This window comes from Topomyia yanbarensis, chromosome 2 (genome assembly GCF_030247195.1).
Source record: "Topomyia yanbarensis strain Yona2022 chromosome 2, ASM3024719v1, whole genome shotgun sequence".
NCBI lineage: Eukaryota > Metazoa > Arthropoda > Insecta > Diptera > Culicidae > Topomyia > Topomyia yanbarensis.
The window spans coordinates 309,373,889-309,390,196 of NC_080671.1; the positions used below are offsets into that span (position 1 = coordinate 309,373,889).

Consider the following 16,308-nt stretch of genomic DNA (forward strand, 5'->3'; position numbering starts at 1 on the left):
TTTTTTTTCCGGAATTCACTCTAGAGCAAGAAAATCTTTTTTATTGTGTATCTCGTTAATGCAGAAGACATTTATTCCGACCAATCGCATAAAGAATTATGAAACTGCTTTTGAATAGGGAGTACGCGTCAAAGTCAAAATACCGGGGTATTGAATCTGAAATAAAATAGCAAGTGTCGGTTAATATACAGTTTTCTTGAAAAGACATTCAGCACGTTCCAAAAGGACCCTTCAAGTAATTGAATCTCCATTTAATTGTATAGTTTTTGGGGTATCCACACATACCCGGCCCCGGGGTAAGTTGGCGGGTTTTCAGCGTCACATATTTTTGTCTCTAAAAATGAGGACAATTCATCAAACGCTTTTAAAAAATCAGAGATGTTGCCAACAGTCTGCTCTTTCATACCGCGTGTTCTATTTTGAAAGATCTACAACAAAGCGGTAAAAATTGAAAACTGAAAACACCGCCAACTAGCCCCGGTCTCTTCTACTTAATATTTAAATGATACCAATGTGTACTTTAAGTACTTGTATTCTGGTTGCAGTTGAAAATCGAAATTGTGAATTTACGCCTTTCGATTTTCCTCATATTTAAAGCGTGCGGAACTAAAGCGCAACTGGTGTAGATGATGCGCAGGTTGATTCTTTAACGTGTACACAAGATGCGCATTAGGGTAACCAGTTGGATTTAAATGCATAATTATAATATTTTTTATCGATTCAATTAGTTTGTATGATTTGGTATTATGCATGTTACGTGTTTGAAAAGGTTTCTTCGTAATGTTTTATCTAAAAAATCTTAAATAAATGGTGTCCACAATATGTCTTAAAAAATTGATATCAACTTATTTTGGACACCACTCGATTTTCTTTCTTGACAGCTATTTGTTTATTAAGTTAGAATGATCAAAAAGTGAAAAATTCCGTAACGGTAGGTCGCCTACTCTTTTTGGTCAAATTATTTAAAAATGTTCAAACCAATGTATGTCGAAAATCAAACGATTGAGGAACATTTCATTGAAGACCATAATATGACCAAAGAGGAGACTTCTGAAGAACATTTGTAGTTCGAATTTGTTGAATTCGACGAGCTATATGTTGACAAATCTAAGAGACATATCACAGCTAAATAATAATAAGAGTGTGCTTGCTGAATTCCTAGAATCGCCTGAAACACTCACAGGAACATCACGATTCAAGCGACGTAGTCCTTCTGTTTTAACATCGCGCCGAACAGTTGAATACCACAAGGCGTAAACAGAAGAAAAAGGGAAAGTAAAGGAAGAAAAACAAAGAAAAACTGAGCTTAGAAAGAATAACAAGAAACCACCTCGTAAACAAAAGAATTAAAAATTAATATTTAGTACAAGAAGATTCCTGACGAACTTTGAACCTTGATTTATCATACACTTGAGGATGTTACTCCATAATACTGCTACAGATGAATTGGACGGTGTTAAGATTGGACAGAGAATGCGCAAAATTCGCAAACGAAAAAAGCAGTTTTTTTCCACACCGTATGTCAGATCTTCATAAAAATCAATCAGCGTATGTAGAATGTTGCTACAGTACTGCTGATTGATTTTTATGAAGATCTGACATACGGTGTGGAAAAAAGCTGCTTTTTTGTTTGCGAATTTTACCCTTTCTCTGTCCAACCTTAAGTCAGACCGGACTAAGTCGCAAAACATAAAAAAATGAGATAATGATAGCACTAGATAAAGTATTTCGTCAGCTACATTCGACATTTGCCAGATTTGAAATATGTAACAATAAACAAAAATTATGGCAAAAATTAATTTCCAATCATAATGTAAAAGATGCTGCGATTCAAACTTTAAATTCGTTTTTCGCGAAATCAATATTTTGTCACTTAGTCCGGTCTGACTTAACACCGACCAATTGTTACACGAAATATATTATTGTTAACACTATTGCATAACATTTAATGCTGCTTTGTTAAGTCTGCAGTAACCTAATTGTACCGAAAGTTTTTCTATTTCTCAAAATGATAGAACTAAAAAAATACTTCATGCAGTCAGCCTTCCATATAAAGATTAATGTACCATTTTTGATTGTCAGTCACTGATTTGCTTATGTTCTTCTTTCATGCATTAAATATACTGCAAGTAGAACGAGTCAGTAGGTCAGTTTAATAGAAAAAAGTTCACTGGTTCCAAAATATATTCAGTCACATTCAGTGTGTCCAAAATATGCTTGGAACACTGTCCAAATTAGTGTGGAAGGGTCCGAAATGTGAAAAATTCATGCTGTGAAGAAATGTCATTTTCGAGTTTATGTCAATGTATAAAACATCCATTTTCTTTCAAGAACGGTAATGTTGGAGCAGACTCGTGCATGTATTGCATTAAAAAACATAGGCAAGCAAATATTTTTTGACGTTCACGTAATTTTACTTCCTCTAGGGATCCAAAATTCGTTGGTTACCCTATGCGTTGGTTGTTTTTTGCTAAGAATAAAAAACTTATTTTTACCAACATTTTTTTCTGTGTGTACTATAACCTGTCGACATATGCCTCCGGTAATCACAACAAACTTTATTATAACTATGAAGTACGCATTTTGATGGGAAACTGGGACTACCCACAAAATGAATATATTGTTTTTACTCTCTTTTGTGTAAACAGAATGTACGTCAGAATCTGCATACTTTCTACTCCACACAACAAAGGAAAAAATGCATATTTTTGACTCTTTCAACAAACTATAAAATGGGTAATTTATACTCCTGCCTGCAAAGTTAAATGTATAGTTTTTATTTTTCTGAAAAAGTAAAAAAATACCTATTTCTTACTTCTTACAAGAAGTCAGTAATGCGTAAATACTGTACAATTTTCGCCTTTAAATTTTTTTTTCGAGAAGTAACAAAAATCACATTAATTTTTATTCTAATTTATTCAAATACAAAAAATATTTAGGGGTCATACCATCTTGAACTTCCTTAAACGGTACGGCGGTACGCCTTCAAGATTCGAGCCCAAACATAGAACTTTTTTCTAATCTGATTCTGAATCATTACTGGGCTTCATGCATTTCGAATCTAAAAAAGAAGAAACTTGATATTTTAAAGAAATTAACAAGAAAGAAACATACGTACCATAGCACCATTATATGATTTATTAAGAGGTTTGGAATGTTCGTCCATATTTCTCTGCCTTCGATAAATAATCGCGAAAGTAAACAAGAAGCATTGTTTGCAATATGAACACTTATTTGAAAATAGCCCCACGTCGAAGTGTAAATTTTCTTTACTCTGTGAGATATACTTTTTACGCATTTTTCTTCGCCGTTGACATTCTCGAAAATGCGTTAAAAATACTCTTCGTTCATAACTAAAATCGATCCACTTTTTGACGTATAAATGGTATTCTCAAAAATGCGTGAAACATAGTCATAAAATAGGTAGTCTAGATTTACCGTAGGTCAAGGAAGTTAACAAAGCGAGTATAGCTCTCAGGGATGCCAAGTGTTTTTCCGAAAAATCTGTAATTTTTTTTGAAAAAATCTGGAATTGTCTGGATGGCCTAATGTTTTTTGGGAATGTAGCAATTTATTAATGAAACATATTTGTATGTTAACAAATATATCACAACTTACTGAAAATTCGATCATTGCGCTGCTAATCTGACCAAGCGTTTGACGCTTAATTTTCAGCATAGGATTAAAACTACGTCTCTGGGCTTTCAGTATCTTGGATAGCTGGAACTTCCAGCTAATGAAAATTAGAGAAAATTTGTTCACTTTTAGCTAGAAAACTAGGGTATGGGGTGCTTCCAGCTTTTATAAAAAGTTTTCTTTTGAAAAGTTGTAGCTCAGAAAGTGGTTTAAAAATCAACTATGCATTCGTGTAACTTATTTTCTCATTTTCCAAATTTTCTGGATAAATCTGGACAATTTTTTTGAAATCTGGATCAGACAAACATAAATCTATGTCTGCACGACGTTAAAAAATCTGGAAGAATCCAGATAAATCTGAAAGGTTGGCATCCCTGATAGCTCTTAGGCCAAAATATATGACATCTCTGGTCAACACCCAGTTAAGCTCAGCCGGAAACGAACTGGAATTCTGGCTGGTTCCAGTTCACATTCCGGCTTCAGTGACACAACCGATTCTAGTTAGCCCGTATACGAACTGGAACCAGCCAGAATTCCAGTTCATTTTCGGCTGAACTTTACAGGGAATACTTGATGACATTGGCGCAATATCAAGATGCAAACTGCTTTTTTACTAATTTAAAGCATCTTGAATTTAATTTTTCATGGTTTTGTTATAAATTTTGTTATAAATACTTTATGATATTTTTTCCGTCATCAGAAGCAGAGATGCCAGATTTGCAGACAAGTCTGCAAATTCGCAGACTTTTAATTTAAGCTGCAGATTTTTTCGATGACATAGATATTTGCAGATTTTTTAGTTTGGTTGCAGATATTTGCAGATTTTTTAGTTTGGTTGTAGATATTTGCAGATTTTTGAATATAAAGGTTTTTGGTTACACTAGCTTTCCTGACATTTTTTGTTCTTCCCTGGCTTTTTAAAATTCTTATTGCAGACATTTGAAAAAAGTACCTGGCATCTCTGATTCAGAAGTTCAAAATCGACACATTCGACATATCATTAACGTCATCTTGACATTAGTCGAATTCAACGGTCAGCTTTTCCCGCAGGGATATATTTTTTCTCTATTCGGAAGAAGGAAGGCCTGCAAAGGCAATAAGAGAATAGAAACGTCATTCGTTGCGTATTTTTCAACAGTACGACACTACAAATTAATTTCCTAACTATTTGTGTGCTTCAAACGTTTTGCCAGTTTGTACAATAGTCTTATTGTCGAGATGTGCTGATATTGATTGAAATTTGTTGCAGAAGGGACGTTTTACGCTTATTGCGGACGAAAGGTAGGAAACGATGTGTTGGGTCTCGTGAAAGGTAGAAAAAAGCTTTGATCAGATTTCAGTGTGTGAGTTGTGGAACAGAAAGAAGCACAGCCAAAAATTACATAAAGAAAAAGAAATTTGTTGAATCTATCTGCTGGTGCATTAGAAGCAACGATTATCAGCTGAGCAAACCTTTCGCTTAATTCGTGAGTAATCCACTTGAAATTTTGAAGTCATCCAAGGATAGTTCCAGAACTAGTCGATAGCAGCTGCAAGGAAAAAAACAAAATGTCAACTCCAGCTCGCAGACGTCTGATGAGAGATTTCAAAAGGTGAGTTTTGAAATCATATTATAGTTAAAAGATACATTCAATTTTCTGATTCCTTGCCAGGGCAAAATTGTTTTCAAAGACGCTATTTATATCTAGTTCCGCAATCTTTTGATCAGCCTGACGAGTAGTTTTCTACTAATAAGGAAACATCCGCTACTAGTCGCTTTCCGAAGTTCAATGACTATAATCGAATGATCCAACGTCAATGTAGCACACATCTGATGGCACCGACCAATGCCATATTTATACATTGCGTGATTGCGCGAGTATCCGTTTGACCTTGTCACATTCATTCGCCTGTGGTCCGAAGGAAGTGCTGCCATATAGCTATATGTCGAGCAAGGGATCAACCACGGCACGAATTTTTCAAAACCTTTGGATATTTAACCCTTAAATATGTAATGTTTTTTTAAACGAAATGTATCTCAAAATTATCACAGTGTTGTAGTAAATGCTGTGAGACAATTTTCATAAATTTCGAAAAAAAAATGATTTGCGCCTTTAAGGGTTATATATCCACACAATCACAGAAATTAGTTAATTCTGATTATCAGCCGGATCGTTGTCTCGACGGAACGTGATTTGTAATTTATTACCCACATGGTAACCTGTTGGTTTTATCATTATTCAGGTTAAGTAAATTTAGGTATGGAATTTGCGTTTCTACTTCGTCTTGTCAGAATCCGACACTAACTTAGAGGCAGGGCTAAGCTAGAGTTTGATTGTGCTAGCTCCAAAAAACGGAAAAAGTCGAAGTCAAATTATAATTATTAGTTATAGGTTATAGGAAACTTCTATGTTGGAAACCTACTTAACCCCGTCTTCGTAGCTTTCAACAAAAATGGCATGACAGATCCATGTTAAATGCCTCATGCATGTATACTTGTGAGTAGCGCCATTGACTCATGTCTTATATCCGACCTTAAAACTCGCGATATTTATGCTGTCAAAGCCAATAACATAAACAGGAAATATGTCGATTGTTCGGTATATTTGCCGCATAATGTATCATGTTCTGATGATTTCAAATGGTTGTATCGTACTGTGGCAGAAATGGTTTTCCACTCATGATTCACAATTTAGGGCAGCACGGATATCAATTTTAGAGGCACCGAATTGATGGAGCACAAATCGCATCGGTAAACCTGGTTTAAAAGTTGTGTTTCATCGATGAAAAATTTTCATCAAATTAATCTATGTAAATTTAGTATTAAACCACCGACGAACCGACGTACCACATGGAACAAAAAATGCGTCAGATATTGTCCTAATTGTTTAAATTAAATTACGTTGTTACACTAGCGGCGTCTGTTTAATGGTTCGCGTGGTAGTCTTCGTCCATAACAGAACAGTACGCAAAAACCAAGGTGTATCGACGTTGTACCAGATATGCTAGAACGAACAAACTTTCTTTTAGCATGTTGAAGATCGTTTTAGCAGCTTTTTGTTATCCTATATATGTACTGTTTAACAAAACTGTCCATTACAAGAAAAAAAGTAACAGAATACATGCATTTCATGAGTTCTGAATATTATTTTGATGCACATTACCACTACATACGCAGCTGAGGGAATTGCACATCTTCGGTAATATCCTGTCCAGATTGAAACATGGCGGAGCGATCTGTTGCAGTTTGACACTGACAGTAGTGATCGCTTTATTTTAAAATAATCTTTATTTTGTATGGGACACTTTTCGAATGCCTCTGTCATGTCGGTTCGTCGGTGTTTAGACTATCAATTGACTTATTTGACGTCTAGGACACTAACACAGTTGCAATGTGTATAGACAACATACATATAACGCTATGTTTTCAATTCGCCATCTGATTTAACCTCATTTGGCAAAAAAACTACCCGATTTAACCTCAATCTCGCACTAACACAACTCCACATAGATTAGTCAATAGACCGATTTCGTCGGTCATATTTAAGGACGATTCAGACGATACAGTACGACTCACGATACATCAGGCTATGCGTCCGTCACTGGTACGGAACGTCTAGATTAGTTACATGCAATTAAATGGAAGCATTCACACACAACCTCAATGGCACGGAACGTTTTGACGTGCGGCAGGTGTGAACGGGCACAAGAGAAAAGTATTAAACTTATCCTGACGGAACGGTGACGTTCCGCTGACATTGACGGAAGCTGATGTATCGTCTGAATCGTCCTTACATCAGCTTTCGTCAACGTCAACGGAACGTCACCGTTCCATCAGGATAAGTTTAAAGCCCGATTCAGATGCCTCCATTTAACTGCAAGTAACTTATCCTGACGGAACGGTGACGTTCCGTTGACGTTGACGGAAGCTGATGTATCGTCTGAATCGTCCTTAAGTTTAATACTTTTCTCTTGTGCCCGTTCACATGCGCCGTACGTCAAAACGTTCCGTGCCGTTGATGTTGTGTGTGAATGCTTCTATTTAACTGCATGTAACTAATCTTGACGTTCCGTTGGCGTTGACGGAAGCTGATGTATCGTCTGAATCGTCCTTAATGCTTTTCTCTTGTGCCCGTTCACACGTTCCGTGTGTCAAAACGTTCCGTGCCGTTGATGTCGTGTGTGAATGCTTCCATTTAACTGCATGTATCTAATCTTGACGTTCCGTACCGGTGACTGAAGCCTGATGCATCGTGTGAATCGTACTTTAATCGTTTGTCGCATCGGCAGTTGCTCATGTTGAACTCCCATAAAAGTCGGTGCAAAAGTCGATCGATTGGATAGTTGCATAATTGTACCAACGCAAACCGATTTGGGCGGTGGCGGGAAAATGATGCAAATACGGTAGCCACCATCCACAATCCAACAGCTCATTAAAGCTAACGGGATGATGTTGAATTAACTAAACAAAAGGAATATACTTAAATATTTTTAAAGGATTGTTTCGTCTATGAACCTTGCCAACGCTATATTCAACGCAATTGAAATCAACACAATGAGCGCTTACTCGGCGTAACTGCATCGAAAATATCATGTTATAACACGTAGTATCCACCCTGATTCATCTAGGAAATTCTATCGTGTCGTTCATTGTAAAGCACGGCATTGGCATTCAGTTGAAATGCTGCGTTGAACTTAAACTCAATTTCTAAACTTATTTTGTGAAACCACACTCGTCATCGACCACGCCGACCAGTGTCAAAGACACAGTGACATAAAAATCAGAGGTAAAACGTCTTCGTCATGCGAAATCACATCTGTGGATAGATGTAGACAAGTAGCACGTAAAATTAAAGTTTATTTATATTTTTTCGATTACCATCCTCTCGAGGCGTCTGTTGTCAGATGTTGACTTCAGAACGGTTGTCGCGTTAATATATATGTACATATAAACGCCGTAGAGTATTGGGATTTTCGATTGATTGACACCGGTGTAGTGGAGTGTACTGGTTTTGCACTTTCTAGCAGAAGTGTCAACGGAACATACCCAGTTTTCTGCACTTCTGTTAGAAAGTGCAAAAATGGTGCAGTTCCAGTGCACTCCACTACACCGGTGTCAATCAATCGAAAATACCATATGTAATGCGCTCCAACGCAAAGTGGAACCAATCTAAAAAAGATGGGACAAAACCTATTTGAGGCTTTAGATGTCATTTTAGAACCAGCATTTCTTCGTATGATATGTACACAATATTATTCTGCAACTTTTTAAATAGAATATTTTGTTGTTGGACTAAAGTAGAGTACCCGAGCAAAATTTTTGTTTCGAAAGATTGTTTTAGAGGGTCGATGTCTTCGACAAAGTTGTAGAATATTATGTTTTGAATAACTTCTTCTAAGATACCATAGACATCAGACCTGAAATTTGAGGCAAAATTGTTGTTTTTTGAAAATACGATCAAAAATCAGTTTTTTGATATTTCCATGCTAAAAACCTTAATTGATTAATTTAATATGTTCTACAAACTTGTAGGTAACACTAAAATACAACTTTTTGTTGAAGTAACTAATGACCTAAAATCAATATTTTGGCTTCTAAAACTTTTTTTCATATAAATTTACTCTATTTTCATAAAAGATTTCTGTTTTAGGTGCACTTTTGTGCAGCCAAACTTTGGCTATTCCGATACTCTATAATTCGTAGAATAAAATTGATACTACATGGAAACAGGATATAGTTGGACGCGTTGTTTGGGTGACCATTCATGTACGACGGTTTATAACATAAAATGTGCTTATATTATTTTTAATTTATATACATTATTAGCTATTAACAAAATCTTATATTTTTCAGACACTTATAAGCACGTAGAACATATTGAGTTGATCAACTAAGGTTACAATATGGAAAAGTGAAAAAATAATATAAATTTTGAATTTAAACTGCCAAAGAACAACGATTTCGGATTAAAAAATAAGTCTACAGTATGTATAAGGTATTTTTAATAAAAATGTTCGAAATTGAATGTTATACAACTTTGCTGAAGCCCTCAACCATCTAAAAAAATAAAAATGATTCAACTATATTGTGAATATTTCTCCACACACTTTGGTTCTATAATATCTAAGGTCTCAAATAGATATTATTCTACTTTTATGAATTTGTAGAACTAATCTTATTGGTTAAACTAAAGTAGAAATCCCGAACTAAATAAATCAAATTTTGTTTAAATAGTTGAGGTCTTCAGAAAAGTTGTCAAATATTGTATTTGGAACAATTCTGTTGAAAATACAATTTATTTATTTTTTGAGCCGAAATCGTTGTTCTTTGGCAGTTTAAATTCAAAATTTATATTATTTTTTCACTCTTTCATATTGTAACCGCAATTGATCAACTCAATATGTTCTATATGCTTGTAAGTGCGTACAAAATATAAGATTTTGTTAATAGCTTATAATGTATATAAATTAAAAATAATATAGACACATTTTATGTTATAAACCGTCGTACATGAATGGTCACCCAAACAATGCGTCCAACTACATCCTGTTTTTATGTAGTATTAGTTTTATTCTACGAATACTAGAGAATCGCAATAGCCAAAGTTTGGCTGCACAAAAGTGCACCTAAAAACAGAAATCTTTGAAGATAGACACATTTTATGTTATAAACCGTCGTACATGAATGGTCACCCAAACAATGCGTCCAACTATATCCTGTTTTTATGTAGTATTAGTTTTATTCTACGAATACTAGAGAATCGCAATAGCCAAAGTTTGGCTGCACAAAAGTGCACCTAAAAACAGAAATCTTTGAAGAAAATAGAGTAAATTTATATGAAAAATAGTTTTAGAAGCCAAAATATTGATTTTAGGTAATTAGTTACTTCAACAAAAAGTTGTATTTTAGTGTTACCTGCAAGTTTGTAGAACATATTAAATTAATCAATTAAGGTTTTTAGCATGGAAATATCGAAAAACTGATTTTTTTATCATATTTTAAAAAAACAACAATTTTGCCTCAAATTTCAGGTCTGATGTCTGTGGTATCTTAGAAGAAGTTATTCAAAACATAACATTCTACAACTTTGTCGAAGACATTAACCCTCTAAAACAATTTTTTGAAAAACATTTTTTTGCTCGGGTACTCTACTTTAGTCCAACTACAAAATATTCTATTTAAAAAGTTGCAGAATAATATTGTGAACATATCCTACGAAGAAATGCTGGCTCTAAAATGACATCTAAGGCCTCAAATAGGTTTTGTCCCACCTTTTTTAGATTGGTCCCACTGTGCAACGGTTACAGAGAACCATGCAATTTTAAACATACGTTCGTTTCTTTTAGGTATCTGCTACGCCGCAATGATTTTAAGGTCCAAGATCGAAAACGTCGTGTTAAGGTCGGTCCGCAATTGACATAATCGATACCAATCAACACGACTGTGCGATTTTCGAATTCGTTTTATTATTGATGCATCATGATATAAAGTAAAGAATCATCACCAAATGAATTGATTTTTTAACGTCACTTTCCAATATCTGCCTCTTGTTTGTTTATTGCAAACAGGAGTGTCAGAGCAACTTTTGTACTCATTTTCATGCTACGAGATTTTAACTAATCTAAGGCAGTCTTAAGCCGACTTCACACCTTTGCGATCCGATTCACAATGCCGTGCCGGACAAGTGTGAATGTTCGCATCTGAAGTGTACAAAAGAATACTTATTCATTTATTTTCTCATTTTTCATCTGACCGGTGTTGGTCTACATGAAATGTTATTGTTGCTGTTGGATGGGAAAGGCCCATTTCAAGATTCACTTCAGAAGCAGACCTCGAATGTGCGAAAACCATTAATCTTTTCCTACGTTTTCACCTGATTACAATTATCATACTTTACAATTTAACAAAATTACATAGTATTACAATAACATCACAAAAATATTTTAACCTTGTCTTATAAACTAAAAGTCTATTTTGAAAACATCAATAGAAATAGCAAAATGAAAATAATGCAATCTAAGCTTTCTGGAGGATATTCATTTGAGAAAGAATATCTGGAGCATCCATTGGGTCAGTCAATATTTTCCCAACAAATACCGCTCTGTTGTATATCGCTTTTTGGTCAGAGTGTCTATATCTAATGGGCTTTTCGATTGATAGTGCATCGGGGTAGTGGAGTGCACTGGTTTTGCACTTTCTAGCAGAAGTGCAGAAAACTGGGTATGTTCCATTGCCACTTCTGCTAGAAAGTGCAAAACCAGTGCAATCCACTACAACGGTGCACTGCCATCGAAAACAGCATAAGAGAAAAGCGAAATAATCTTGTTTTCACTGCTTCAATTCTGTTAGTCCAAAGGCTCACATAAGGACACCAAATCGCTGCTGAAGCTTCCAGGACAGACCGAACAAGTGAAAAATACATAAAATACTCGTTGGCGAGTCTTATTACGAAGCTAAGATTTCTGTTGGCCTGTGCCATAACGTGAGAGTGATGGTTTCTGAATGTCAATTGCGAGTCCAGGAGTACATCAAGAACTCTTATAACTGGCACTCTCTCTAGCGACTGCCCGGCGATGTTGTTGCTCCAGAGAATTGGAGATTTTCTGCGTATGTGGATACACTGACAGCCAACAAGTCGCGATTACACCAGCTACAAGAAGCATCTAGATGTCGCTGAAGTTCAATATATTACCCATGATCGCATAGTTGTCCCGTTTTCTATGGAATTTCCTATCTTTATGGGACTGATATGCGATCATAGGCAGTATAGTCCTCTATTGACCGCACAATCAGGCATGATTTGAGATCTTCAGCGTATATAAGTTTGCTCAGCTGCTCAATCTTTGCCAGATAAGAGAGTGGACTACACGATTGAAAGCAGCTTTAAGATCACACAAACTACATACACTGTCTACCTATGATCCATTTTCTATATTTTCAAGGCAGTACGAAGAGCTATATTGGTAGTTGTTGAACTGCCTGAAAAAAGCCATGTTGGTCCTTCGATATGGATGTTTTAGTCTTATGAGAGAACATACGAAGATCTCTAACAACTTTGCTCATCACCTTTTTTAAAAAGAGGAAACGTTACACACGGGAAACACTCATTGCAACAGTGATTGGTTGAAAAAATTTCGGTGAATTGTACACAATACGCTTGCGCAGTATAATAGAAGGAATCCCATCTGGCCCAACCGATGTAGAGAACTTATGGTAGCGAAGACATTCTCGTTAGTAAATTGAAACCTCACGAAAATTGATTACATCACGAGGGACATCTTGAAGGCCACAATCTACCTGAGTTGATTTGGCCGATTTTTTTTACCACATTAGACATTTCATTTGTGAGAAAAATACTGGAAGGAAGACCATTATCTTTACGTTTCGTAGCGTTTGTAGCTGTTACTGGCTGGAGTGAACTCCCTTTTTGTAATGGGGTTCCGTCGCATAGTGTAGTTTCGAAGTGCAGCCTCTCACAATCTTTTCGGTTTACAAAGTTACTGGTTGGACCATACTGGTTTCGGTCTTGGGTCATGCTGTTTCCGCACCTGTTAATTTTTTTTCTTTGGCAGCATCCATATTGATCGCGAAATTCAAGAAAGTCTTCTAGTCGATTGCCTTAGTAAGTTCTGAAGTCTAGAGAACTCAGTCTTCGAAAAATTGAACTCTAACATCCTTCATCTCGTCATAAAAATCAGCTGGTGACAAATCTGCGTTACAATAAATGCAGGATGATATGCGTATGACGCAACTAACGGCTCAAGTGCTTCCGTTTCTTCATTAATAAACAGGAGGTCCAGGATTCGATTTCGCCCATTATTCACTGTGAACATTTGTCGCATGTTAAGTGCAGACAGTTCGTCCAGTAAGGTAGTACTCGCCTACGAAAAGGTTAATTCAGAAAGGTCTGGGAAATCATACCCAAAGGGTGTGAGGTGGGCCATCTCAGGAAAAGGGTATGGTACTCTTCCTAAGAAGTCCAGGTTGGTTATAATCACCAAACAGTAGAACTGGTTCAACGGAAGTTGCAATTTCGAGTTCGAAATCTATGTGCTTCTGAATAACTTCTACATCATTGGCGGAATCGGGGAGAATATATACATACATAGGGTAACAAAAGGCTGCTAAAACGATCTTCAACATGCTAAAAGAAAGTTTGTTCGTTCTAGCATACCTGGTACAACGTCGATACACCTTGGTTTCTGCGTACTGTTGTGTTATCGACGAGGACTACCATGCGAACCATTATACAGATGCCGCTAGTGTAACAACGTATTTTAATTTAAGCAAGTAGGACAATATCTGACGCATTTTTTTGTTCCATGTGGCACGTCGGTTCGTCGGTGCTACACCTACACAAAAATTAGCATAGGGGCCACGAATATTTACCCAAAGTTGTTCGAAATTGTGAGTATCATGTTCTTTGTTTGGATAAGAGTCGGTTGGAGACAGCAATGAGCACACCGCCACCATGTTTTTTTCCCTGCAATGTTCGGATCGCTATCGTTACGGTCAAGGATGCAAAATGCCTACCTTTTCTGCGGCTGTAATTTTTCTTCCTACATTCTCATTTCTCTTTTGACGCTGCTGTCGTTCGCTAATGCCCAGCGCTGTACGGCAGTCTGTAAGCAAAGCAGTAACAAGACAAAGAAATACTGCCCCCAGTACAGCCACCAGACGCGAGCAGCACAGCTTCTCTTTCCTTGTTTTACACTTTTTAATATTTTTAATCTATTTAATATTTTCAATCACAAACAACGATAATAAATGCGGTTCGTTTACGCCACGACCGGCATCATCGCTTTCGTGTGTGGGCCTCTCCCTTTGACTATGCAGAGAAAAGGGTACAAAGCGAGAGAACAAACTTTACTACGCCACACTCTCACCGAGCAGTCGGAGTACAGCAGCAAAACAAAAATGTATTCTACTGCTCTACGGGAAAATGTACTCGGTTTGGGTACCGTTCGGGCAAGAGCTGTAGTGATGCGTCGCTGTAGCGGGCTGTACGGCTTGTGCAAATGTAAATATACCGAAAAAAATGTAGTTTGGCATCCCTGGTTACGGTCAGGGCTTAAAAAATTAATAGCCCTGCGTGAAGAGAAACAAATCTCAATCCATGCCGGCCGCGATGAATGAAATATTTGGTTCGTTTACTCGTCATTCGTTCTCCTGGCGCAGTGCATTCAGGCTCGCACATGTTTGGTTACAGAAGCAAACTGAATTTCGTTTCTATGCTAGCTCTGAGAGGGATTATTGAGCGAAAGTGCACGTTAGTCACATTCTCAAAACATAAATCTATTTTATTTCAGACTTCAGGAGGACCCACCGACTGGCGTTTCTGGAGCCCCCACAGATAATAATATAATGATTTGGAATGCTGTGATTTTCGGCCCTCACGACACACCGTTTGAGGATGGTACATTTAAGCTGACGATAGAATTCACCGAAGAATATCCAAACAAGCCACCAACAGTTCGTTTCGTGTCGAAAATGTTTCACCCGAATGTATATGCTGATGGTGGCATTTGTTTGGACATTCTACAAAACAGATGGAGTCCTACGTACGACGTGTCAGCTATACTGACCTCCATACAGGTATGTTGTAGCATAACGTTTAACTATCACTTTTCACACGTTTCTCGTCCGATTGCAGTCCCTACTTAGCGATCCTAATCCAAATTCACCTGCAAATTCAATGGCAGCACAACTCTACAAGGAAAATCGTCGAGAATACGAAAAGCGAGTGAAAGCGTGTGTTGAGCAAAGTTTCATCGACTAGCCCTATTTCCCCAGGAACTGTTACGTCTATCGGTGTAGTTTTCCTCTTACAACAAATTCGCGTTACCTATCCCCTCTCATATTATTAAATCGCTGTTCAGTGTCCCCTAACTTCAGTTAAAATCTCTGATAATTAAAAATGTGCTATTAAAATCTGCGAATGATCACCTACTGTACTATCCACAATTATTTACGTACAGATGCTATTTAGTAGCTGGTAGCGATTAACACATTGGAACTGTCAGAATTCGTAAAGCTAGCCACAAAAGGTAATTAACCGCAAGTTCTAACAAGAAGAAATATTCACATCATACAGTTAGATGAAACACTACGCTGTAAACAATTAGTTTCTGGAATAATTCCTATTAGACAGGTGCTGAGAGAAGCATCGTTTATTGGAACAAGTCAAAAGTTGATATGAATAAATAAAACAGACTAGAATGCTGGTAAAGTTTAAAAAAATAATAAAAAAGAATCTTACACAGATATGTATCTAATTCACCCACAATAACTTCAGCGAGATATATAAAAATGAACAGAAATCAATGAAAATTTATTCGTGAAAAATGTTGTGGTTCAACAACTGAGCGAAAACGAGAAATAAAATCTAATTTAAAACATAAAATCTATAATATAAAAACAAAACTTAATGTACTACGCAAATTCAAAGAAAGAAAAACTTGAAAATAAAGCAAGTAAAATGAACCATGTCTTACTGTGCAATATATTCCGAAACCCCTGTTTCCGGAGACAAACGGAACCCCCAAACTTAGTGTCGCTTGTCGATAGACATCAAAAAATTAAGAGCCATCAGTAGCACAAAGCGATCTACCTTGTGATCATGATAATCTGCGACTAACCTGATTACCCAAACAAGTATGGCCATTGAAAATGCAGTATGCAATATAATTCGC

At 36.5% G+C, this 16,308-nt stretch overlaps 1 protein-coding gene and 1 long non-coding RNA gene across 3 annotated transcripts; one reads left to right on the forward strand and one right to left on the reverse strand.

The window, feature by feature from the left end:
• Positions 1-2,897: 2,897 nt before the first annotated feature.
• LOC131680174 (uncharacterized) lies at positions 2,898-3,545 on the reverse strand. Its single transcript, XR_009303856.1, has 2 exons — positions 3,119-3,545; positions 2,898-3,061 (listed from the first exon to the last, which is right to left on the reverse strand). It is a non-coding gene; the product is annotated as an uncharacterized LOC131680174 (long non-coding RNA).
• Positions 3,546-4,715: 1,170 nt separating this feature from the next.
• On the forward strand, positions 4,716-16,099 carry LOC131683530 (ubiquitin-conjugating enzyme E2-17 kDa). Of its 2 annotated transcripts, none has more exons than XM_058965583.1 (4): positions 4,716-4,828; positions 4,886-5,228; positions 14,926-15,211; positions 15,270-16,099. In XM_058965583.1, exons 2-4 carry the CDS (start codon positions 5,185-5,187, stop codon positions 15,393-15,395), a joined length of 456 nt encoding a protein of 151 aa, XP_058821566.1. In that variant the 5' UTR covers positions 4,716-4,828; positions 4,886-5,184; the 3' UTR covers positions 15,396-16,099. The 2 variants fall into 2 exon arrangements, with proteins under 2 accessions (XP_058821566.1, XP_058821565.1); XM_058965582.1 differs by having other exon boundaries at positions 4,725-4,917; positions 4,970-5,228.
• The last annotated feature ends 209 nt before the right edge of the window (positions 16,100-16,308 follow it).